The sequence below is a fragment of the Felis catus genome, chromosome B2 (genome assembly GCF_018350175.1).
Source record: "Felis catus isolate Fca126 chromosome B2, F.catus_Fca126_mat1.0, whole genome shotgun sequence".
NCBI classification, from domain to species: Eukaryota; Metazoa; Chordata; class Mammalia; order Carnivora; family Felidae; genus Felis; species Felis catus.
In genome coordinates this window covers 110,809,283-110,835,427 of record NC_058372.1, presented here as the reverse complement: position 1 = coordinate 110,835,427, position 26,145 = coordinate 110,809,283, and the positions used below count along the sequence as shown (strand labels likewise).

General features: G+C 36.1%; 1 protein-coding gene and 1 long non-coding RNA gene across 5 annotated transcripts in view; one reads left to right on the top strand and one right to left on the bottom strand.

Moving 5' to 3' along the window:
* Window positions 1–26,145, top strand: part of TRDN (triadin) — a 394,176-nt gene that overhangs the window by 135,837 nt on the left and 232,194 nt on the right. For all 3 annotated transcript variants that reach the window (XM_023254312.2, XM_045057981.1, XM_045057980.1), the window contains one exon: window positions 10,860–10,937. In XM_023254312.2, coding sequence (XP_023110080.2) covers window positions 10,860–10,937 — 78 coding nt within the window. The remainder of the gene's footprint in view (window positions 1–10,859; window positions 10,938–26,145) is intronic.
* Window positions 1–26,145, bottom strand: part of LOC109499882 — a 48,554-nt gene that overhangs the window by 19,195 nt on the left and 3,214 nt on the right. The window contains exons 2-4 of one of the 2 annotated variants that reach the window (XR_002157435.3): window positions 19,792–19,897; window positions 15,935–16,043; window positions 9,854–9,978 (exon numbers count right to left, since the gene is read on the bottom strand). This is a non-coding gene — a long non-coding RNA (uncharacterized LOC109499882). The remainder of the gene's footprint in view (window positions 1–9,853; window positions 9,979–15,934; window positions 16,044–19,791; window positions 19,898–26,145) is intronic. The other variant, XR_006598249.1, reaches the window with a different exon arrangement.

Here is a 26,145-nt window from a genome sequence, read left to right as displayed (position 1 = left end):
CCTGAGATTTTAACTCAAATTTTATTGAGGTTTAGTGATTTTCCTCAAAAACTATACATTTATTTTTATTTTATTTGTTTTTTGTTTGTTTGTTTGTTTGTTTTTCTTTTTTTTGAGATAGAAAGACAGAGAGAGAGAAAGAGGAGGGGTAGGGGGAAAAGAGGGAGAGACAGAGAGAATCACAAGCAGGCTTCATGGCCCAGAATGGAGCCCAATACAGGGTTTGATCTCAGGACCCTGAGATCATGACCTAAGCAATATCAAGACTCAGATGCTTAACTGACTGAGCCACCTAGGTACCCCCAAAACTATGCATTTTTAATTCTACTCAATTATGTGTTTAAAATTTACAAATAAGTATAATATTTTAAATATTTGCCATGCAGAAAAAGCTGATTTCTTTTTATAAATTGACTAAAGTTAGATCTCTTTATTTTTTTTTCAGTTTTATTGAGATAATTGACACAATATTATATTAGTTTTAGGTGTACAACATGATGATTTTCTATGTGTGTATATTGTGAAATGGTCACCATAGTAAGTTATAATTTTTATAATGCACATAGTTATAATTTTAATGATGAAAACATTTAATATCTCATCTCTCATCAATTTATAAACAATACTATAGTCACCATGCTGTACATTATAGCCCCAGGATTTATTTATCTTATAGTTAATTGGAAGTTTGTACCTTTAGGCTATCTTCACTCATTTCACCCACCCTTCATCCCACTCCACCTCTGGCAACCACCAATTTGTGCTCTGTGGGAATATGAGTTCTATTATTTTAGATTCCACATGTGAGATCTTATGGTATTCACCTTTCTCTGTCTGGCTTCTTGCACTTAGCATAGTATCTTCAAGATTGATTCATATTGCCACAAATGGCAGAATTTCCTTCTTTTTATGGCTGAATAATATTCCATTTTCTCTTGATAAATAGATACAGTTAGATAGACTCCAATTCCAGCATATACATATATCACATTTTTTAAAATCCATTCATCTGCTGATGGACAGCTGGGTTGTTTTCATAAGTAGGCCATTATAAATAATGCTGCAGAAAGTTGATTCCTAGTAAGATGAGCTATTTTTATCCTATAGCTTCTCCAACCACTCAACACCTTAGGAAGTAGTCATCCCCATTTGGTAAAGAATGTCAGATATTTTTGACATTGGAAAATGGCATCTAAGAGACCTAATTTTAATTCATTATAACTTTGAATACTAACAACCGATGGTCAAAAACATGCATTATTTGTATTTTAAATTGTCTTCAAGTGGAACAAGAGGTAAAATGTCCATTAATAACATCACTTTATTATAATACAGAGAACTTCATTTAAGATCTGCTTTTTAATTATTATAAGATTATATCATTGAGTATAGAATTCTAAAACACAATATAACAACGTAATAATTGCAATTAATTAAAATTGTTCAGCACTATTCCAAATGTTGTTATATATTTTGTTCATTCCTTTTCTCTTTATGCTATTTATAAAATAAATGCAAAATACAAAGACAACATGCTACTGTGCAAAGAAAACAGCACCTGCCATCTTTATACACAGGTCCTGCTTATAAGCACTTAGGTGAATTTAGCAAGTTGTTTAATTTCTTTGGGTTTCAATGTTTGGCACTAAAACACTATTCAAGTTACATTTAGTTGCAGAATTATTTAGGCTGAAAAATACCCGAGTGGATAATTTACATAGTCTTCTTTCCACTTGAGGGGACCTATAGATATTCAGAATATATTACAAGTGTTACATCTTGATTGAATATTTAATGATGCTACCTTTCTTCATTTTGGACTTTAGCTCACTTTTTCCCACTAGCCATGGGTAAACACATTAGTTTTTCACTTTCATAGCAAGATTGTTGTTCCATTCATAAATAGGTAAAGATACTCAAAGAAAGAAAGTGAATGCTTTGGTCTGGAACCGTTAATGATTAAAAATGAATAAATGAATGAATGAATGAGTGAATGAATAAACAAGTAAATAAAATTTCACTTTTTTGTTGGAAGTATTTTATACTCTATAAAGAACTTAAAAAATACCTATAAGTTGGTCTGTTCTAGAAACTGTGACAGAGTAGCATCTAGCATTCACTGATTCACTCATTCAGTTAGTCATTCATTTTCTCCTTTAATGATTCATTTCCTTTCACAAGTATATAGTGCTGTTGCAGATTCTGTCCTCAAGTTGCTCATAGTCTACTGAAGATTTAAAAAGGTGGGGGGGTGTAAAGTCCAAACTTGTATATAAACATCAGTGCATTGATGCTCAGAAGATAAAGTGCATCCTGGGTGCTCTGGGAGCATGTGAGGAGAGTGTGTGGAAGAGAATCAAGGGAGGAGATAAAATGGCCACATTTTGAGGAATAACTGGAATAAGCCATGTTCTAGGCCATGTCATCACTGAGAATTTGCAATCCCAGAAAAATTTGATTAGGGGCATGTGGTGGCTCAGTTGGTTGAGTGTCTGACTTGGGCTCAGGTCATGATCTCACGGCTTATGAGTTTGAGCCCCGCATCAGGCTCTGTGCTGACAGCTCAGAGCCTGGAGCCTGCTTCAGATTCTGTGTCTCCCTCTCTCTCTCTCTGCCCTTCCCTACTTGTCCTCTGTCTCTGTCTCTCTCTCTCAAAAAAATAAATAAACATTAAAAAATTAAAAAAAATATTTGATTAGATACCAAGTGGGAGATTTGTATTGTATGTGCATGAGTGCATTCTAAGTTTTTATTTTTATTTCTTTTAATTGTGACTGCAGTTCATCTAATTTGCCTCCTTTATCTCTTTTCCTCCTGGCTTTGGCTTTTGCATTAAAAGAAAAACATATGATTCATTTTACCTATCTGTCTCTTTCTTCCATCTTTACTGTCTGTCCCTTGGTTTACCTTGTGTGCAAATATGATTTGCTGTGGGTTTGAAAGACATATGGTTCAGAGAGCTAGAAGAAACTAAGAAAAGTAAAGAAACAGGAATTGTGAAAAACTTAAAAGTCTCCCAGTGAAAGTCTATCTAGAATTGTGGAAATGAGGTCAGGTAACAAAAAGATTGATCTTTAAGTAGGGAGTCTTTTTGATGGGCCACTTGGGGTCAATTCAGCATCTAATTAAGGTGAAACAAAACATGAACACCAAAGAAAACTGTAAAACTCTTCATAGAATGAACTAAATACTTACAGATCTTTCAAGGGTTAGAAATCATTGATAATAATAGATAACTGGCATTTATCTCGATCTTCCAAATAGACGTTAAATAAATAGAAAAATAAAATAGAGTGGAAAAGGTCTTAATCTTACATTGGACTTGCTCTCAGTGTATGATTTTGTTAGGCCATTTATCCTTCCAGGGAATTTTTTTTCCATTTGAAAACTCAGGGTGTTGGAATAGCTGATTTCAAAGGTCTCTCCTATACCCCAAAACTCTAGGATCATGATTCTGTGCCTCTATTTTCATTAGGTCCCAAACACCAGGTATTTTGTCATAATTGAGGTATAAGGATAAATAGAACAATGATATAATCTCAAATCAATCTTGTTTCCTTTCTTTTCGTTGACTGTTCCATGGAAAATTATTTCTACTTCATAAATTGGAGATGAAGAGGAAAAAACACTAATATTACCTTTATCATTTTTAATCAAAAGAATGTATGAAATATGCATTTGGCTGCTATTCCATGCTTTCCATCAAAGTGAATATGCAAATATATAACACATGGAAATATTAGGGAAGCTTTTTATCAGGATGCAAAGAAACCTTTCCAGTAGAAACATTTTGGCCTGGAGGAGTTTCTTTGATCTAAGAAGTTAAAGAATTTGGTGTTTTAAAACACTTATAATAGGGTTGTGTAACCAATTTATACTAAATAATCCATTTGCTTAAAACTTTTCTAAAATCATAGCAAAAAACTTGTAAATTAATTACCAATATATTATTGGAATAATCTAATATAAAGTAACTATGGCTTCTACTTCAGTGTCCTCTATATAAGACCTCTGGCAAATTAAAAACTACATAATCCAAGTGACAATGACTAAGCAGTTAGTTCATAAACAGCACCTGGCTGGGTAAATGGAAAATTCCTTGCCCTTATCTGAGTGTTCTCAGTTGTTCCCAGAAGCTCAAGTCAAATGATTTCTTTCCCTCACTTCTTACATTAAATTCATTTAATAGTCCTATTGGGTTTATGTCAAAATGTACTCTGAATCCATCCACTTACCTCCAATTCCTATGTTTTTCATTTATCATATATTTAAAAATGCCACCCATTATTCTGAATAGCATTTCTTATTACTTTTTCTTGATACATTTTTAATAAGATACTTATTTCCATTTTATTTGTTTAGTGACTGTTTTTTGTCTCTGCCCACTGGAATCTCAGCTCCATGAAATAGGTGATTTTGTCTGTATTGTTCACTGCTATAACTCCATATCCTACGGAAGTGCCTGGTACTCAGTAGGCATTCAATAAATACTTGTTGCATGAATGATTGAATCTCTACCTCAAACCACCTAGTCCAAGCCATGTCACTTTCTTACTTTCTATCATTTCAATAGTCTCCACCTGATCTCTTGCTGTCCCTCATTATCCTTTTCTCTACAAACATTGTTTTGGTTCACACACCAGCCAGTGATCTTTAAAAAACCTACATGCTGTACTAAAACCCTACAAAATCTTACCATTGTCCTTAGGACAAATCCATACTCACCGGAATAGGCTAGAATGGTCTGCTATGAGCTTGTCTCTGTTTTCCATCACCGATGACCGTTAAACAAGCCAGGCTGGTCACTAGCTTAGGCTTTTTGTACTGCTATTCTCTGTCAAGAATCCTTTTATCAGACATCTTCCTAAGGTTTGCTCCTTTGTATTCAAGTCAGAGCTCAGATGTGTTCTCCTTGGAGAAAGGGCCACTTCCTATGCTATGCATTCGTGCAGTTGTGTAACAAAGGCCTCCAACTCTGATTCCCCCACCCCAAGACAGCATGCCCTGGACTGGAGCTGCAACTGGCCAGGAGAGAGCTGCCTCTTAATTTTGCTGACCAAAACTTACCACCGTGGCCTGCATATACTCAGAAGACACATTTTTCGAATTTGCACAAAGCTTCATAGGCTAGTGGAATCGTGCTTAATGGTGGCCCTCCTCTTCCCTTTCTGTCCAGTTTAGCATAGTCTCTTCCCTCTAAATGTTATCTGCCTCATCACTCTATTTGAATGTCCCTACATTTCTGAGATCTGAAATTATATGTCTTGCCTGTCTTAAATTATTAAATTATTGCCTGTCTCCCTCCATCTCTAACATAAACTCCGTAACAATAGCGTATTTCTCTATCTTCACTGTGGTCCCTCAGTGATTTCATTTGCCCATGAACACTCACAACAACCAGCTGGAGCAGAGATTATGGTTTCCATTTTATCTTGAAACCACTGAGACCTAAGTTAAGTGATAATTGTCTGTTTACTGAGTGCCCCACCCACTCGACTGAGTACAAGGGATGCAAAGTAGCTGTGTAGAATTTAGCAATTCATGAGTGGGAGGTATAAAGATGCCTGTATTGGAGTAAACACCTCCTTGATTCACCCATTTCATATGAACTCCAGAACTTCTTCAAGTAGTTCTTTTATTGGTGAGGTCCTCATTTCTTGGGCAAATTCACAAATCTGGGATTATTATATGAGTGGTCTAAAATTTTTGATCTTTATTTTAACAGATGGGGTGGGAAAGGGAGGGATGGTTGACACCCCAAATCCTTCTGGTCCCCTGTCCAAACTACATGGCAAGAGAAAGACACTCAGTAAGGAAACTTGAAGACCAAGATGTCCCCATTTTAAAATAAAAGACACTAGCAAAATCACGTCTCAGCCTAAAATATAAAACCATATTTTTGTTTAATGTTACTATTTGTTCAATTCCAAATTTTAAAAATGTTATTCTGCACATATAAAAATAGTGCAGCATACACAATTAATGTTATCGCTTTCACAAACTTGACCACCATTTTCTTACTAAATTCAGATCTCCCCACTTCACCATTAGTCATAGATTCACAAGTGATTTTTATGAAATTGAAAGAACAAATTGGGATAGGAATTTGTAATTATTTTATATATTGTATTTTTTAAATGTAAATGAACTTGAACTCAACGGTCATTTACTGGAATGACACCTTCTCCATCCCAGAATCTATTACCATTTGCTGTTGGCAGTACAGAGGCCTTTCAAAGATCTTCTGGATGCACTTAGTACCTTCAGGAGAATGCAGTAGAGGCCTGGAGAATTAACTATCTGTCAGGCATTAGAGGAAAACATCTCCTCAACATTTGTTTCAAGATTTAGGGGATAGCCTTTAGTTGTATAGAAATGTTGTAGAAATAGGGAATCTCCTTTGATAAAGAAACCAGACAAATTAAATGTTAGTATAGTGAACTGTTTTTTACTTCAAGTGATCTGAATTCAGCTCATAGCCTCCTACTTGACTTGAGATTCTGAGTAATTCCATTCATCATTCCTAGCAGTGTAAAGAAAACATTGGTAACTTAGATCATTAGAAGGAGTACACACTGTCTACTATCCCCAGTGGATTTTGACTAAACCAGAAACAATCAAATTGACTTGTGAGAGAAAAAACTCAGAACAATAAAATATTGGCAGCTTACAAACATGCCATTCAGGTATTATGGAAATAAGCCAGCCCAAATCACTCAAGGAACAAAAATAAAGCCAATTCACTATGTTTGAATGTCAAAGGGATTTTCAGGTAATAGCTTGCAAAATGAAGGGCACCTTTCGAGTTCCAACATAAATTTCAACAACCTAAATTGTTCCTGCAGAGAGTAACAATCCTCTGGAATTCTGAAGGAATATATTCCTAATGAAATTGTAAAAACTTCTTTCTTGTAAATGAGTTCTGTTATTTATGTCATGTTTAATTTTATCTGTTGTTATGTCTCTGTGTACTTATTTCCAAGTCTGTTTCAAGTTCTCTTGTGTAATTAGATGGGACATAAATTGTAAATTCATTATTGAAAAATTGGTATTTTGAGTATTTACTATGTGTTAGATGCTTTAACACTTAATCCTCATAACATTCCTAAAAACTAGCCTCATTTTATAAAGGCCCTAAACTGAGGCTTGGATACTTCATGAGATTTTCAAGTTTACCCAGTTTGTAAATGATGAAGCTGAAACTCTCACATATATAAATGCTCGCCATTTGCCTCTAAGCATATAGTCTTTACACTAAGCAACACTGTTTTTACTATAAAATTCTATTAATTTGACATTCTATTAGCAGCATTTATTATATGATATTAAATTTATTCATATTTTGTAAAGTTTATGTATTTATTTTGAGAGAGGGAGCAGGAGTGGGGGAGGGGAGGGAAGAGAGAGAGAGAGACTGAGAGAATCTCAAGCAGGCTTCACACTGTCAGCACAGAGTCCAATGCAGGGAACCATCTCACCAGCTGTGAGATCATGACCTGAGCTGAAATCAAGAGTAGATAGCTTAACTGAGTGAGCCACTCAGGCACTCCTGTATTTGTTCATATTTAAAATTTGGGGGCTCTTGGGTGGCTCAGTCAGTTAAGCATCTGACTCTTCACTTTGGCTCAGGTCATGATCTCATGGCTGGTGAGATGGAGGCCCCCCCACCCAGTCGGGCTCCACTGATAAGCTGGATCCTGCTTGGGAGTCTCCATTTCCTTTCTCTCTGGTCCTCCTCCACCCTTTCTCCTGCCCCCCCCCGACCCTGACACACACACTCTCACTTTCTCTCTCTCAAAATAAATAAACATTAAAAAAAACTAATAAAATAAAATGGTCTCAGATTTCAACAGTATTCTCTGACATTATTTGAACACGAAAGAAGACTTTTCTTTATGTCAGTACTAAAGTCATGCGTCATGCTCTACTATGACGTATCTGATTTGTTTTAGTGCTCCCTAGCACAACAAAAACTTGTTCTGAGCTGATAATTCCCCTGCCAGGGTGATTTATAACTGTCACTCTGAAGGTAGGAAGACATCTGGCTTTTTCTTTCTCTGTTTTTTTTTTGTTGTTGTTGTTGTTTTGTTTTGGTTTTTGTTTTGTTGTTGTTGTTGTTGTTGTTTGTGTGGTCCTACTTCCCCACTGTGTCCACTGCCTCACAATGTAGCAGTTAGACATTTTAGGGAGCATGATATAGTTGATTACAGTTGTAGAGAATTTCTGACATAAACTGGGTATTGCACTTTCTGCTGCAGAAGGCATCAGTTTGTTTGTTTTAGGAGTCCTACATATGTTGGCATCCAGTAACTGTTTTTTCACCAGATTCTCTCTGTGTAGAATCTCTTCTCTTAATTTCTTTACCTGGCAAACTAATTTTAGGTCTTTCAATGCAGTTTACAGTTAATCTACTCCAGGGATCTTTCTACAACACCCCCTCTATATATATTATTTACCATCATCACACTGTATTATAGTAATCTATTATAGTGATCTAAGTCTGTTTTAGTCAGTATATTGGGAACTTCTTTAAGGCAGGGCTGGGGTTTAATGTTTTTGGTATTACTATTATTATTTTTTAATGTTTATTTTTGAGAGAGAGAGAGAGAGAGAGAGAGCACAAGCAGAGGAGGGGCAGAGAGAGAGGGTGAAACACAAAATCTGAAGCAGGCTCCAGACTCTGAGTTGTCAGCCCAGAGCCTGACATGGGGCTCAAACTCACAAGCCATGAGACCATGACAGGAGCCAAAGTTGGATGCCTAACCATCTGAGTCACCCAGGCGCCCCTAATGTTTTTGGTATTATTGATGCATAATAAGTGCTCACTAAAATGTTTTTAAAATAAAATAATGACTTTATAGTTCTTCCAGGAAAATCTAAAAAGATTTTAGAGTATAAATTATGAATAATTCCTTTGGAAAGAATTTCATATATTTTTGAAATAAATTTCTAAAAAGCTTATCAAGACTATAAAGGATTGAGATTTTACATCACCACTGTTCATGAAAGTATGACCTGGAAAGAAGTGACTTAGATTGAATAGGCACCATTCTATGAAGATATTTCTGAAAGCCTTAGTATTTAGAAACAATTGATTTATATTCATGGCCACTTGTACTTTAAGTTTTAATCATTTAATTGACTCCTTCCTAAATCTAGATTCTTCCTAGATTTAAAAGCTACAAAATATCAGCCTACTTTAGAAATATTTTCTTCAAGAACAGCTCTCTAGAAAGATTTGAGAATGGATATTTACAAGTATACATCCTTTTGACTTATGAAGTAAGTAGAGACTGAGTCTCCCACCTGCAGTCATGGACTCCCTTATAGAAGACGACCCTTTTCTGACCTTAGGCAGTGGAAAAGGGGCTTTGAGCACCTCAAATCTGGAGCCTACATGGAAATTCAGCTCACTTCTCAGGAGCTGAATGGCCTGAAAACCTGTTCACTTTAGTTTTCAAACCATAAAGTGAGAATACACCTACTCCTAAGGATCTTGTGAAAATTAAATGACTTAATGTATCAAAACTGATTGGGATTGTTCTAGGCATAGAGTAAGCAGTATGTAAATGTTAGGTAGGGAAAAATAATGGAGATCAAACTTTTTTTAGAGTGCCCAGCTTCATCTTCTCTTTGTACACTGAAAGAGGAACTTTCATGTTGCCATCTGTTTCTATCAGATCTTTGCTCTTATTAGGAAAAAAAATTAATAATAATATGGATCGATACTTTTCTAGGTATATGACTGGCATGTCATGAAACAATGTGCTTTTATGCATGCTTGAAAATGCTCAAGAATCAACCTAGATGGTCTAACCACTATAAGAGAATCCTATAATGAATGGAGACTAACCGCTATTTGGCAAGAGGGTCCAGGATTCCTCCCTTTTCACCACCACAGAAGGTGGTGTGTGTGCCTCTCCAGTTGCTCTGCTTGCTAATCCACAATTCACCAGACCAAACTAATTTTGACAAATTCTAAAAAAAAAGGAAAACTTCCAGTAAGCAGGCAGGTCTGCTGACATTTGATAATATCTAGTTGTCAGTGAGATTTCAGAAGGTGCCTATGCCCACACCAATTCCTGGATTTAAAAGAAACACACAGCAGAAATTTGTGGAATGAAAATTAATGATAAAACATTTTGCAGGCATTTCATACGGGATCATATGTTAGTTAATGTTTACAGTTCATGGCCTGGATGGTTTTGGTTAATTAAAGAAATCACTTGGGATAAGGAAGCACTCAGAAACGATTGTGGGTTTTTATACAGTTCATAATAAGCCCAGAGACTTGAGGGAGCCTTTCAAGGCTCTATAAAACTGAATATATTTTCCCTTTGGCCCATTATTTACTTAACTGCAGGTCATTTACTTCAGCAGGAGAAAATGTACCTGTTCAATATCAAAAGGCCCATGAATTTTAACCTTCTTTTATTGCCCTATTATATCATTTGAGAATTTTAAGTTAAATGAAAAAAATGGTGATTTTTCTCTATATTAGGACTCCTCTCAGCTTCTGTGATTTTAGTTTCCATAATTTAAAGTGCATATTGAAAATAAATTGCTTTATTTGATTGCATGTAGATTTTCCATTAATGAAGTCCAGTAGATATATTTAACATTGTATATACATCTATGAAAAGTAATATATTCAGAAATAGCTCTGAAGATAACGGAACCTGTGTATGTATCCACTTAAAGATCTCACCTAATAACAATTTTCTTATTGCATAATAATATGAATTTATACTTCAGATTATGAATTATGCATGTTGGGGAAGGATCTAGCTATTTTAGTTGAGGATATTAAATTTGTTAATACTTTTTTTTCAATACCTACTCCTGCATTGTGTGCACAGGACAAAGCCCAGCCGTACCACCTCCATTACCAACAGAAGGAGCTTCCAGACCCACTCCGGCATCACCTACCCCTGAAGGCAAGTATTTTATGTTTCCAAAGCTCTCCTCTATTATAGATAAAGTAGAATGCAGAGAAACAAAAAACAATAGTAACAGCAGAAACAAAAAATCCATATTTTCTTAAATAGTGTTGGTACATCTAAGCTACAGTTCCTTTTCCCTGAAATTACAACTTGCTGTCTTTTGGAAAACCAAAATTTTTCCTCTTAAGATTTTATACTGGTGATCATCAGCTTCCAGAAGAATGACCAGCTTCATGCTCTGGAAATCAAGCTAGAAAGTACAGAGACAAATAGTCAAGGATATGTCATGCAACTCATGCAGTTTTACCACAATTTGACCAATTTAGTGTCTTTATGACTCTAGGACAGAGTTTCTGGGTTTAAATCTGAGGTTCACCTCTTACTAGTTTTGTACATTTTCGTTTACTTAAACTCACTCTTCATGAGTTTTATCACCCATGAGATGAGTTGAAAATAGTACTGAGCTCATAGAATTAGTGTGAGGATACAATGGTGTGTATGTGTGTGTGCCAGTTTATAAGCACTTTATAAAATTAATGACTAATACTACTGCTATTAATTAGTTCTTCAAAATATGGTGTTTGGGGATTGGCAAAATTAGGGGAGGCAAGTGTCATCATAATCAAGTTTTCAAAATCATTTGTCTTCATTTATTAATTCAACTATCATTTATTAAATTCCAACCATAGGATCACACCAGGTATTGCCCAAAGTACTGGAGATTCAAAGATTAATAGAAAATAGTTCCTGTCCTACCAAGACTCAGTTTACAGGTGTAAAATTAAAAGTAATTAAAGAGAAGCCAGATATAAAACACAAAGAATTAAAGCCAAGTGCACCACTACTTTTTTGCAAGGGTACAGATGGAGGTCTCCTTCAGACCATCATAGCACCCCTTCCACTCCTAGCTCTGTCAAACACTGAAAAGGACCTTGTGTGTGTGTGTGTGTGTGTGTGTGGACACAGACTGCTTACCCAAGTTCCACACCCATCTGTCCAGCAGCTACCTGTCAACTTTGCTCACCCCATGAATTCAGCATCCCCAGAGAAAGAACTTTCTGGCAGAAAAAAAGGTCAGAGTTCTAGGACCTGAAGTGTAAGAGAGGAAAAAATTTCAGGTGGCCACACCCTGTCATCCCCACAGACCCTTAGACCTAGGGCAGGATGTAGCCAGAGGAGGGCACATAGAACCGTGTAAGGCACAGAACCTACTGGAGGCACCTTGGTTGCTGGGTTCTAAGAGTTGTGGTGATTACACCATAAGATAAGAACCAAAATAGAAACCAGTGCTGAGTACTGTGGAAGCTTAAAGAAGGTAGGGCATAGCTCTGCTTGGAAGAGGTGAGTAGAATTCCAGGAAAGTCTTCTCTGCAGAAGTGGCTGTAGAGCTTAAATTCCAAGAATATGGAAGAATACACAAGGAAGGCAAGAACATTACCAACAAAAGAATTGGCATATGCAAAAACATGGAGAGGAGAAAGAAAGAGGTTTTGTTGAGATACGCCTAAGTACTTCATCTCAGAGAGAAAGAAGGCAGTATGAAGAGGGTCTGGACAGATGAAAGGCATGCAAAGGACAGATCATGAAGTGCCTTGTAGGCTAAGCTTGGGATTTATATTTATCTTTAAATTTTTATTATAAAGCATTGAATAGTAAAATAAATCTGCAATATACTCAGCCTGCAGATACATTTATCAACATTTTCTATTCTTACTTATCCAACCTTTCTTTTCTTTCCTTTTTTTCTTCCTTTTTTTTTGTTTTTTTACTGCTTGTATTTTTATTACTTTTGCGGATCTCTGATATCATGCTATTTCACCCAGCTAAGGAATTTTTATTTCCTTTTAAAATTTTTGACATGTTTACATGGTTCAAATTTTAACAATTACGAAAATGATTTAAGGTAGTGGAAAGTTTCCCTCCTGGTCCTATGCACTAACTACACAGTTCTCCTTCTAGGCAACCAATGTTAGCTCCTTCCAGAGATATTTTGTGCATATACAAGCAAAATATTTTCACCTGAGCTAAGTAATTTTTTTTTTCTAGAGACGATAAGGAATTTCCCATAGATGAGATAGATATGTTCATTTTAAAAGGACAATTTGACTGCCATCCTGCTGGTCTAGACAGGTGGTATGAGAGTGATTGCAGACACTTGAGAAGAGAATAGTCCAACTAAGTTGTAACGCAAGAACTTAACAGTGGTGTAACGGTTGGAGAGAGCAGGTAGATCGGAAAAGTACCTGGAAAGGGAATCAATTGGTTAAAGTATCTGATTACTATGCATGCGGAGATGCAACAAGTAATTAAAATGACTCCGGCTTTCTGAATTAGATATCGAGGTGGACAGAGGTGCAGTTAACTAAGATGGGAAACCACTGAAATAAAACAGGCCTGGTGAGGAGAAGCAGGATGTCATGGGTTTAGGACAGACTGGTACATGACAGTTTCGCATGGGCTTCCAGGTAGAATTACTGAGCAGACCATGCTAAATTGGCACATGGAACTCCAGAAAATATTATATGGCTGTTATCTGGAATTATATACTCATGTAAGCTGTCCTTTCCTCTATGCCTTACTTATCTTCTATCCCCCAAACCCCATCCCTAGATGAAGCTCCATAATGAGGAGGAAATGTCTGAGAAGTTCAGTTCATTTCATGTATCCAAACCCATCTTACAAAGGGGACCAGGTCTTATTGAACATTTCTTGTTACCTAGAGGGATTGTGGGAATTCTGTGTCTCTGAAAATGGTGATTTACAGCCTGTGCTCTAGAATCACACAGATCTGTATCCAAATTCTGATTTTGCCATTTTCTACCTGGAGGAACAAATGCAATAACTAAACTTTTAGCCTGTTTATTGGTAAAATACTGATACTCATATTACCTGTCACAGAGAGGTCTTGTAAAGACAGAATAGAGCTACAAATATTTCAGTTATTATTACTGTGTTTGATATTGATAAACTTGGGAATTCTCCTTCGACTGCATTTTATTGATTTAAGACAACTTTTCACAAAGAATAGTTTGCAGGATCGTCAGCACCAAAATTAACTGTGAAGCTTCTTAAAAATTCATATTCCCACCATATCTTAGACCTAACATATAAGATTCTCTGGCAATTCAGAGTGGAAAGAAATCTCTATTTTTATCAAGCTCCTCAGTTGGATCTTATACACATTAAATTTTGAGAACCTTTGGTTTACGTCCATGTGTAAAAAAACTTTACAGATGCAGCAAACTGTTTTACACCAAACACCTAAACTTGGTAGCCTGTTTCAAATAGTCTTTTCTATTTTATTTTAATTAAATGAAATTAATTAATTTAATTTAATCTGAATGCCTTGGTGAGAGATGCATTATCCAATTGACCACAGACCAAATGATCCTTTTGGCTATACATTTATATTTCACACAGCCAATAGCCAGGGAAGGATTTGGGTAGGTAGGCAGGTGATGTTTTCCTTTGGTTGTGTTCTGACATCAGCATGTTCTACTCACCTTCTGTCCAGATCCTGACCAAGTCACACCTGCAGTTATGCTCTGCAACTCATATTTATTTAGAATATTATGTTTTCTGGGGCGCCTGGGTGGCGCAGTCGGTTAAGCATCCGACTTCAGCCAGGTCACGATCTCGCGGTCCGTGAGTTCGAGCCCCGCATCAGACTCTGGGCTGATGGCTCAGAGCCTGGAGCCTGTTTCCGATTCTGTGTCTCCCTCTCTCTCTGCCCCTCCCCCGTTCATGCTCTGTCTCTCTCTGTCCCAAAAATAAATAAACGTTGAAAAAAAAAAAGAATATTATGTTTTCTGTACTTATATGAATTTTATATTTGATATTTCAAAACCTTGTAAAGTACACATTATTAAGGATTAACAAATGTAGGTTTGAAATTTATTTATTTATGCTAAGTTAGTAAATAGCAGATCTGGGTTTCCAGCCCAGAATTTCTAGTTCTATGCCCAAGGATCTTTCTCATATACTGCTATGAAGACATCAGCATTTGAGGCTCCTATCTTCATGTCTTCTGAGGCCTCAACAAGTTTTGGAGGATGAAGACATAAAGTGTTGTGCTTTAGATTTCATGAAGTTCTGTGATAGAAACATCATGTTCTGATCTTAGTATAGAGAAACCTAGCAATGCTTCTTAAAATTTAGTGTGCACACAAATCTCCTAGGGCTCTTGTGAAACTGTAGATTCAAATTTGGTAAGTCTACTGTGGGGCCTGAGATTCTTCATTTTTACCAAGCTCCCAATGTTTGCTGATGTTTCTGGTCTAGGACTCCATCTCAGTAGCAAATCCCTAGGTGATTTAGAGGGAAGTGGAGAGCAATTAAATATTTCTAAAAATGCTTTTAATTTAGGACTAGTCACCTAAATGACCTGTAATTGGCCAAATGTCCTTCAGAATGACTAAAATGTCACCCATGGAGAAATTTTGACTGCTACTTGTCTGGGAAAGAACAATAGTTTTCAAGTCAAGTACCTAAGCATTCTAGAAAGGCTTGCAAGAGAGCAAGAGAAATGCCAGTGGGAATGGGGGGAAAGGTTACATTATACTTGCAAATTATAATAACCTAGTGTACAGTATGTAAAATATTTTGATTTGGCCAGCTACACAAATGGAATGAACTAGTAGCTTTAAGCTTTAAATAAAATCCTGTATCATCTGTTAATCAGTGGTATATCAATACCCATCTAAAAAAAAAGAATTTTTTTGGTCATTAGAGATCACAATTTAATGTAAAGTACATGTAAAATCTTACTCCAAGACTCCAAATCAACAATGCTTCCTGAATTTTTAGAGAACAGTCCAGGACTAGTCCCAGGTTTGAAACCTTTGTCTCCCATCCAAAACTGCTGCACACACATTTTATTGGGTCCACACAAGTTTTCTATGTACTGATTTTTAAGTGTGGTCATCTTGAATATGGGGAGTTTCCCATTGTTTCCATCAACTGCCACACCTCTGTTTCACCCATTCACTTACTTGGCTCTTGATGTCATTTCTGTGTGTGACCATTATGTGAAAACAATTCCTCTCGATATTATAATTTCTTAAATTCCTGATCAGCACTGGATGTCTTGGTTTGCAAGAGCTGCCAGACAAAACACAACAGATCAGGTAGCTTAAGCAACGGAAATTTCTCATAGTCCTTTAGGATGGAAGTCTGAGATCAGAGTGCCATGATGGTCAGGTTTCTGGAAAAAGCCCATGTCCTGGCTTGTAGACATCTACTCCTTGCTATCTTCACATGGTGAAGAGAGAGCTCAAGTGGCTCTTCCTGTCCTTGGGACACAGTTCTATGGGATCATGGCTCCTCGCTTACAACCTCATTTAAGCTTAATTACCTCCTAAAGGCCCCATCTCCATCCAGTACAGTCATATGGGGGTTAGGGCTTCATGTGTGTATTTGGAGGAGACACAATTCAGTCCTTAGCACTTGGCAACCTCTTAGCCTCATTATTAGTAAATTAGCCACCTAAATGTTTACCTTATACAATTAGAGTTGTTTAACTATTTCTTTTTGCGTAGTTGATGATTTGCCTTTGCATTTCTATCATATGTGGTTTCTCACCAGTATAAATTCCCAACTTGTATCATCTTTTGCATATTCTTGATATTGATAGGAGTTAAATATTTTTAAAAATGTCTTAACTGGACTCAAATGTAACTGAGTTATACTGAAAATAATAAAACCAAAACTGAGTAAACTCATCACTAGCAATTATTGTATATCATTTACCTAGCTAGTAAGCAGATTATTTAGAAAAAAATGCTTAGAACTCGAGAGAGAGAGAGAGACAGAGACAGAGAGAGGTCAGAGTCACATTTTGTTTGGCATTTGGACTATAAGAGCTTGTGTTACTGGAGATAATTTGACAAAAAACTGACGAGTGACTCTGTCACTGCCCCAATGTTCACAGGACAAGGGATAGCCTATAAATAATAGTGTCACCTTAAGTTTCATTGGATTCTAATTCTGTTGTTGTTGTTGTTGTTGTGGGATATGGACATAAATCAAGGAACTCCAATTCCCCAATTTGAGACAGATTTTGATAGATTATTCAAGTGTTTGGCTCCAGTTTATCTCCTACAAGAGGTTCATAAAACACCAAGTAGAAAATGTTTTGCCTATCAGTCTGTCACTTGGAAAAGGATGTGTCATTTGTAAAGTGGGACACTTAGGCTTCTATTGTTCTATTAAAGAGCTATTTAATTTGACATTTTATCCTGGAACCCAATATGGTGTTTAAGTGAATAACATAATGATGCAGGATTACAGGGCTTTTGCTAGTATCTCCTTTTACTCCCAGAGAAGGAGTCTTTATGCTGAGGACACTGGCCCTGAACAGGTTCCCAAGGAGTCCATGCTATCAGGCGACGCTGAGATCATGGGCTTTGTCAAGGCTTGCAGATGTGCCTGCAACTTCATTAACATAATTGATTAGGAACTAGGACATATTTAGTATTAATCAAGCTGTTTTTAGTGAGGTTGATTATGCACAGTCCTTGATGCACTATTTTAGTCTGAAACTTCCTTAGGACCAAGTTGCAAGAAAATGGCATTACGTAAAAAGGAAATTGCATGTGGCACTAACGTGTGCTATTTGATTTGAGGAATACAGATAGAACAGGTAAAATGTGGGAGCTTAAACATATTTTGCATTCTTTTGTTTTAAGAAAGTAGAGCTTATCTATACACTGGATTATTAAGTTTGTTCACAGGACATTGGCAACAGTTTAGAATTTTAACAGATTTTAAAAAATCATGGACCTTGCTGTGAGTGAAACTGCTCTCATGTCTGTGAGGCCCTTAAAAGCTTCTGTTGTGTTTTCATGGCACTGAAAACAAGGAAAATCGGTTTCTCACAGCACACACTTCCTTCTTGGAAATCTTGGTGTGCTTCTCAAGCTATTTGTCTTATGCCTCGAAGATGTATCTTGCCGTCCTTTAACTTCGCTCCTCTCCCCACATCACATGCTTTGCACATCATAATGAAGTTTGTATTGCTTTAAATATTTGGATGTGAGGACTGATTGTATATTAAATCAGTTGTTTTCTTTGACTCCTATATTTTTTAGGATATGTCTGGCCATGGAAAGTTGGCTACAATAGCATTAAACAAATCTCATATAACAATCACATCATGTAATCATTTCTGACATTGTCAATCGGCATTTAATTATGGATATAACTTAAAAGGGACTAACTTAAATAAAATATTAATTCTCACATTCTTTCTAAAACAGTATTACATTTTGTGACAGAATTCCCATATCCACTGGGAGCTCTCCTGGGGCTCAAAAGCCTGCAGGTTCAAAGAGCCACTAAAGCTACCACTTTCCTCATTAAGAGAGCTTATCTACTAAATTCCTCCCCCAAAGAAATGGCAACTGTTATATTAACATTCGGTTATTCTTATGTTTAGCCACTTTATCATCAAATGTTCATCAGAACTGTATTTCTCAGGAGGAATTAGCCCCTGACTCCTCTCAGACAGAATCCTCAGAGATTAAACAAACAGCTTCAGGCAACATTTTCCAACCTCACCCCATCACCAAAAAAAAAAAAAAAAAAAAAAAAAAAGTTGCTTCATAAAATCGTAGTAGAAGCACAGTTACCAGATATGATCCCATTATTTTTTAATCAACAATGCGTAAAGATTTTTTTCTTTCCCCCTACTCAACATGGACATCCCCCACAACATCATGTTTTTTGTTGTCATTGTTCTCTAAAGAATAGAAGATTTCTACTCACATGTAATTATTCAACATTTAGTGTAAAATTGTCACAACTTGTCTATTGTGGCAAATATGTGGAAAGAAGTTATGTGATCCTTTATTAACTATATATCTTATGCTTAAGTTACTTTTAATATTCCATTATAAACATATAATTTACATAAATAAAGGCAAATATAATAAGGTAAATAAATACTGTATACCCTATCATCTTCTTGAATAAATATACAATTGGTACTTAGTATGGCAATTGTAAATAATATAATAAATGCCATCATCCATATGTGGGCAAAAGAACTCTAGAGAGAAGGCCAAGGACTCAGCTTCTAATCCCAGCTTTGACACTAATCAGTTATATGACCTTTGACAAATCAACTGACTTTTTAGGATCTCCATTTCTTCACCTGTAACGTGTGGGGACAGAACTTAAATGGTCTCTTTCTTTAAAATGTTTGTTTGATGTTTATTTATTTTTGAGAGAGAGAGAGAGAGAGACAGAGTGTGAGCAGGGGAGGGGCAGAGAGAGAGAGAGAGGGAGACACAGGATCTTAAGCAGGCTCCAGGGTCTGAGCTGTCAGCACAGAGCCTGATGTGGGGCTTGAACCCATGAATCATGAGATCATGACCTGAGCTGAAGTCACATACTTAACTGACTGAGTCCCCCAGGTGCCCCTAAATGGTCTCTTTAAGTCCCTTTTTACTTCCACCCAAAGATTTTAAGCTTATTGTTTTCAGGCTGATGGGTTGGTAATTAACTACCTTAAGAGCAGAGGGAGGACTTAATGGCTTTGTATAGAGGTTAAATAGCTACCAGAGATGTTTACAGTATGCTTGTGGTCTGGATAGAGATATCTACTTGGGACAACCAGGCATGCCCCTATCCATAGAATAGTACCACGATGCATTATTTACTGATGTACAGAAGTAAGTTGTACAGACCATAAAAGCTGTAAAAGTTAGGATGGAGATGAGATATGAGTGAGACAAGGCTATACAATGAAATCACAAGACTTGCATTGGGCCATAAAGAGTGGGTTGGTAGGATTTGTGTAGAGGAGAATGAAGCATTATAGGAAACTTATTATAAGATTATTTCTTACCATAGGATGAATCCGAGGACAATGTTCTACAGGAGCTAGTAATGTTTTATTTACAATTCTATTAAACCAAGAACTTTATCACCTTAGCTCTTCAGTGAGATATATCCTAAGAAGCAAAGAACATAAAATAATAAAATAGAAATTTGGCCCCCGTTCTTATTCCATTAACTCTATGACACAATGAATTTTACTGAACTTTAGGCCAATATAATATTTTTCTTTGTTTTGTGGTGAAATAAACTTATATCTTTCAGCAATTTTTGATGGAATTGACCTTTAGGTATTAATTTTGATAAAATATATAAACCAAACTACTTTCACTAGTTATTTAACTTAGAAACTTAACACAACTAAATGAAATAATGTGTATAACAACTTAGCACATTTTTTAACACAGTTAGGTACTCAACCATTAATTGCCGTTATTGTTATTATTTTTATCAGGAAATTTCTCTTATATGTATAATAAATCATTAAATATTATGGTAGTTTTTAATTGGTATCTCTAGAAGATAATAATGCATTAGTGGTATTAGTCAGTATATGTGAAACTGTACATAATTTCTTAGTATAGAATTTGGTTCATATCCTGAAGGGTTTTGTACACACAGCTAAAGATTTTATGCCACCTCACAGACTACATGAGCCTGCTAAAGCAATTGAGCAAAGAAGGAGTATGATCAGATTCACATTTTAGATTTATTGCATCAGCCATAGAAAGAATGGATAGCTGAGGGGTGGAGATGGGGGTCTGGAGACGAGACAATTATCGGAGGCTACTGCTCATGAGGAAAAATTATGCTACTTTTCTTTTGAACAATTCCATTTAACCCTCAAAACAACTCCAAGCAGTACATATGATTTCACATCATTTTAGAATTTAGAGCTGATCAGAGAAATCAAGTAAATTGCCTAGGAGAACACAGCTATAACAGTGATATACAATTGACCTTCAAATAATGTGGAGATCTAAGGCACTGCTCACCCCCTCCAAGCAGTCACAAATCCATGTATAACTTTTGGCTACTAGAAAACTTAAGTATTAGTAACCTACTGTTGACTGGAATCCTTATTGATACACAAATAGCTGATAATACATATTTTATATGTATTATATACTGTATTCTTAAAGGAAACTAGAAAAAAGGTTATTAAGAAAATCATAAGAGAGAAAATATATTTATACTACTGTATTTATACTACTGTATATTTATACTCTATTTATTAAAAAAAAATCCATTTGTAAGTGAACCAGTGTGATTCAAATGTTGTTCAAGGGTCAACTGTAATTGGAATTAGAAGCCAGGTGTCTCATATCCAGGTTTAGACTGTTTCCATTATTTTAAGACTAGCAATTAAGTGTTAGGGTTGAGCATGATTGCTAAAGTCTGTGTGACCTGAGTAAATGAATGGCATTAAGAATAAGAACAGGTTTGGAGAGATGATAATGAGCTCAGTTTGGGGCTTGTTGAGTATGTAAGGGTCCCTGGCATATCAAGATGCAGAGGTATGGTGAGACATCCCAGGGCTAGCAAAAACAGGAAGGCTCTATCAGTCCTAGGCCTGAAGAGGTAGGGGAATGGAGTGGTTTACAAAGCCAAAAGCCCTGTAACTCTAAGAGAGATGCTCAGTCAGAGCTATGTCCTGCAGTAAGACAACACATCATCAAAATTCTGTAAAATGATGTGTGTAATATCCTCGATAAGCCTGGGAGGGAATTGGAAGATAACTCTTTTTTGTTTATTTTTATTTTTGAGAGAGAGAGAGAGAGCGCGCGCACACACACACACACACACACACACACACACACACACACGAGTGGGGGAGGGGCAGAGGGAGACAGAGACAAAGAGAGAGGGACTATCTTAAGCAAGTGGAAGAATGTCAAGAAAAAGGGAAAGAAGAAGGGAAAGAAATGGGAGTTTTTCGTGGATTATGAAATATAAATACATTTTAATAGGTATTAAATATATTTCATAAGAAACTTGTGTCTCTAGAATTTTTCTCTCTTGTCATTTGGTTCTGACTTCCCACCACTGATTATTGGAAAGACTTTTTTTCTGAGACATTTACTTTTTCCTTGACCTATGTGTAAGGGAAGTTTTTTCTACCCCTACACATCTAACAGTATAGTTAGGGTTGATCTGATTTGACCCTCCAGCAGGAGTAAGTGTTTATGCTGGGGATCAAGGGGTGGCATCCACAAAACAGGAAAGAGTAAAGGAGCCATTTGTTGATTAGAATCTGTTATTTGTTCTCTCATAACTTTTATCATCGTATCAAGAAAGTAGTTTTTACCCAGTATTTTGATCTATAAAGGAACAGAGAGGAAGTTAAGGATGACGTGGGCTGTGAATATGTGTAAACATGATCTATTAGTAGCTTTCTTATTATGGCATTCTGATTAAAACCTCTCATGCCAGCAAATTTTTCTCATAAAACATTTTATAAAAAATAACTGGATCCCTCCAAAGCTCTACTTTGTAAGTACCAGTATTTCTTTATAAAACATTTATTTGTTATTTGTGTCAGCTTAACCTAAATGTTTCCTCCTCTTAGACGAGTTTGTTGCAATTCCAAAAGATACTTTTCTTCTTCTCTAGAACAAAATGCAACTTTAAAGCCAGGTCAGTTTTAGCCAAATGGAGTAGAGTCTTGGCAACTGGTAACATAATAAAGGATTTATTGTTTTAATATTTTTGTTTGATGTAATGTTTTGATGTTTAATGTTATGTTTAATGTTTTAGACATTAAACATGTAAAATTTTTTGATCTACTAGAATAGACCTTATATGTGGAAAGAGAAAACAAAAAGTTTTGTTACTACTTTGGTATAGTTCATGAGAGATGATGGAATTTATGTAGCCCATGAGTTAAACGTAAATTCAACATATTAAAATGATTACAATTTTAAAGTTGTACTCTTTGAAAGGATACTTGTTTCCTTTTTAATATTGATGTCCATTAGACATAGTATTAAAAATGGAAAGGTTTCCATTGAAAATCAGACTTACACACGTCTAATAACTCTTAGTAATTTTAAAGTCAAATTGTTTTTGAAAATAACTATTCAGTCTTTTTAATTTATTTAGTAAATCAAGTCCTAACTTCTCAAGGATCTGTTATAAAAATAGCAGTATCTTTGAAATGGTGCTATAAGGGGATATATATTTCAATTTTGAATGATAACCAGCTTTTTCTCTAAATATTGATGATTTTGTCACAAAAAGAAAAGTTTAATTTTCTGATGTTTCTAGGCATTCTTTAAAAAAAATAATGTTTATTTGTTTTTGAAGGAGAGAGAGACAGAGCATGAGCAGGGAAGGGGCAGAGAGAGAGAGAGACACAGAATCAGAAGCAGGGTCCTGGCTCTGAGAGGTGAGCACAGAGCCCACAGGAGACTTGAACTCACAAACCAAGAGGTCATGACCTAAGCTTAAGTGGGATGTTTAATGGACTGAGACACCCCGGGGGAGGCCCTCTAGGCATTCTTAACATTCCGTATGTAATGAAATACTTTTGCAATCCATTTCCAGATACAGATAAATATATATAAAAAAATTAGGGTGAAAATATGGCAAAAGTAATCTCTTGTAAATAATACGATACTGAAAATGAAAAGGTGTTAGAAAATAATCTTAGCTTTATGTTTTTCTTACCTTTACTGAAAGACACATTGGAAACATTTACAATAAAAGATCTTAAAGAAGCAATAATTTTGCATAAAAATAAACTTTAAAGGGGTTAAAAGAGCTCTTCCAAAGTCCTTAAATGTGGGGAGCAACAAAAAAAATCAAAACGAAACAAAACACAAAACAAAAGAACAAAAAAAATGCAATTGTACTATAGAAAGCTATCCAGAGATGGGTATGAAGAGGGAGAGCTTCTCACTTAGTGAAAGTCAATAAGCTTTGAGCATTTACTTTCTGAAATGTAAAAGCATTGAGGGAAAAAGAAAAACCAGAGTCTGTCTCTCTCATCCCCCTCTCTCTCCTTCTCTCTCTCTCTCTCTCTCCTCTCTCTCTCTCTCTCTCTCTCTCCTTCTCTCTCTCTCTCTCTCTCTCACACACACACACACTCAGACACTCTGAGGTTGTCTTTGCTCTTGCACTTCTAGGTAGAAAAGTGAAAAAAAAAAAAAACAGATGTGGCAACCTTCATCTATATAAATATAACCCATTCAAAAGTAATGAAATCACTTATCTAAAAAGCTTTTATCATTTTTGAAAGGTTTGAGGGAAATCTATCTTATCCATTTTAAATATCAAGTTTAATTAACATAAGAAACTTTTTTGCAATTTGAAAGCTATCAAAGAATCTTTCTCTTTGCATTCGTTTTTGCATACTAAATTCAGAAGTAGGAAAAAATTGTCATTATGTCAGAGAACGTCAGCCATAAGGGAGCTGAAAGATAAGTTTGACAACACAAAGCAAAACTAGAACTTCTTTTCTGTCTAGGGGTCAGTTCACTTGCAAGTTTTTAATAGAATAAGTCCACCTCAAGCTTTATTTTCCATTTGCAGCGAGAGCAGGATGTGTTTATCCTTAGTTTGGACTCCTTGTTATGTCAATTACAGGATTTGGGAAACTGGGCAAGTGTCTTTTTCCTGAGCAGATTTCCTCACAGGTTACAGGAGGTATACAGTTTTTACCTGAGGACCAAGTCAATGCTGACATCTGTAAGGTCAAGTGCTTTATGACCTTAATGAGTGACGTTCCAACCAAACTTAAACACGTATGTTTGCCTTGCTCAGACCATACAAAATAATTATGGAGATCCCTTCTCCACAATACTTTTGAGGCTTAATGAACTGTATTATGGTATCTTGAAAAAGTTTGGACTTACATTGATCAGATCTAGAGTCCTTTGGGACATTCCTTTGTGAATGGTACTGTATCGCTAGGAGTTCTCAGCAGCGCCTGGGTGGCTCCACCAGTTAAGCATCCAACTCTTGATTACAGCTCAGGTAATGATCTCACAGTTCTCTGGGCTGACAGTGTGGAACCTGTTTGGGATTCTCTCTTTCCTTCTCTGTGCCCCTTCCCCGCTCCAGCTCTCTCTCTCAAAATAAACTTAAAAAAAAAGGAGTTTGTAAGAGGTGCCTGCAGGACAGGAGCAGTCACTCTGCACCTCAGTTCCCTCAGCCAGCTGTGGCAATAACACTGGCCACCCTCTGTCCAAACCAGGCTCTACGGGCTATTTCCGACTCAGTCTGTGCTTACTTCCCCCAGAAGTAGCTTTTGCACGTTTCACATGGCCTTCTTGGTTCTGGGCCTCTGTGATGGTTCCCTTAGATTCTACCTTGAATATCCTTCAAAGTCTTTATTATAATTGTAAACTTCCCCACTTATTCCCATACCTAGTGTTCCCGGAGGGAATCTTTTAACACTATAGACCCTGGCAAGGGGTCTGACATAAGGGAAAATAAACATCTGTTGATTGAGAAAATTGTAATTTTAAAAGTCTCGGGGTAGTCACTGAAAGGTGCAATGGAATTGCTGATTGTGAATTGTTTGTTGTTAATAGCTGATAATGAGAGGAGCTGGCTTCCAAGAATAATTCAGCTATCACTAACAGAAAAGCTAAGGCAAAGACATTGGATTCAGGTTCGGACAGGCCAGTTTAGTTATGCCAGATAATTCAAGTGAAGTCCTTAATTTAGAGAGCTTTGCTGCCATAGCAACCTAATTACAATGTAAAGTGAGTTACTCCTACCACGATTCTGTAATGTTACATTCCTTCAAGAGTCCCAAATATAATTCAGAGGAAGAAAACAAGGAAAAAAGAAAAATATACATATATTTGTGTTTTATTCTTTTACTTTCTTATTCTTCTATACAAGATCGCAGTCCAGTGGGTCACTTAACACCACTCAGTGACAGCCAAAATTCCTCTTAAAATGTAACTCGGCGTCATATAATTTCTCTGCTCGAAACCTCTCAGTGGCTTCTTATCTTACAGTAAAATGGGACAGTCATACCATGAACAACAAATCCTATGTTCAAGGTCTTGGCAGATATTTTTCCTTCGTCTCAAAAGTTCTCCCTGATAGCCCAAAGCTCTCCTCTGTTTTCAAGACACTTTTCAAATCTTACCTATTCTAAAAGATTTACACTTCTTCCTTAAAAAAAAAAAAAAATGCAATGCTTCCTTCCACCCTCTTATTCTTTAATCTTCCAAAACAAGCTCTCTTCCTGACCCTTATTACCACCTGACATTATATATTCATGTAAATGTATTCATATATATAAATATACATATATATGAATATATATATAACATGCATATTTATTTAAAGCCTTAAAAACTGACTGTTTCCCACATTTAACATTTTTGAAGCCACAGCAAGGCCA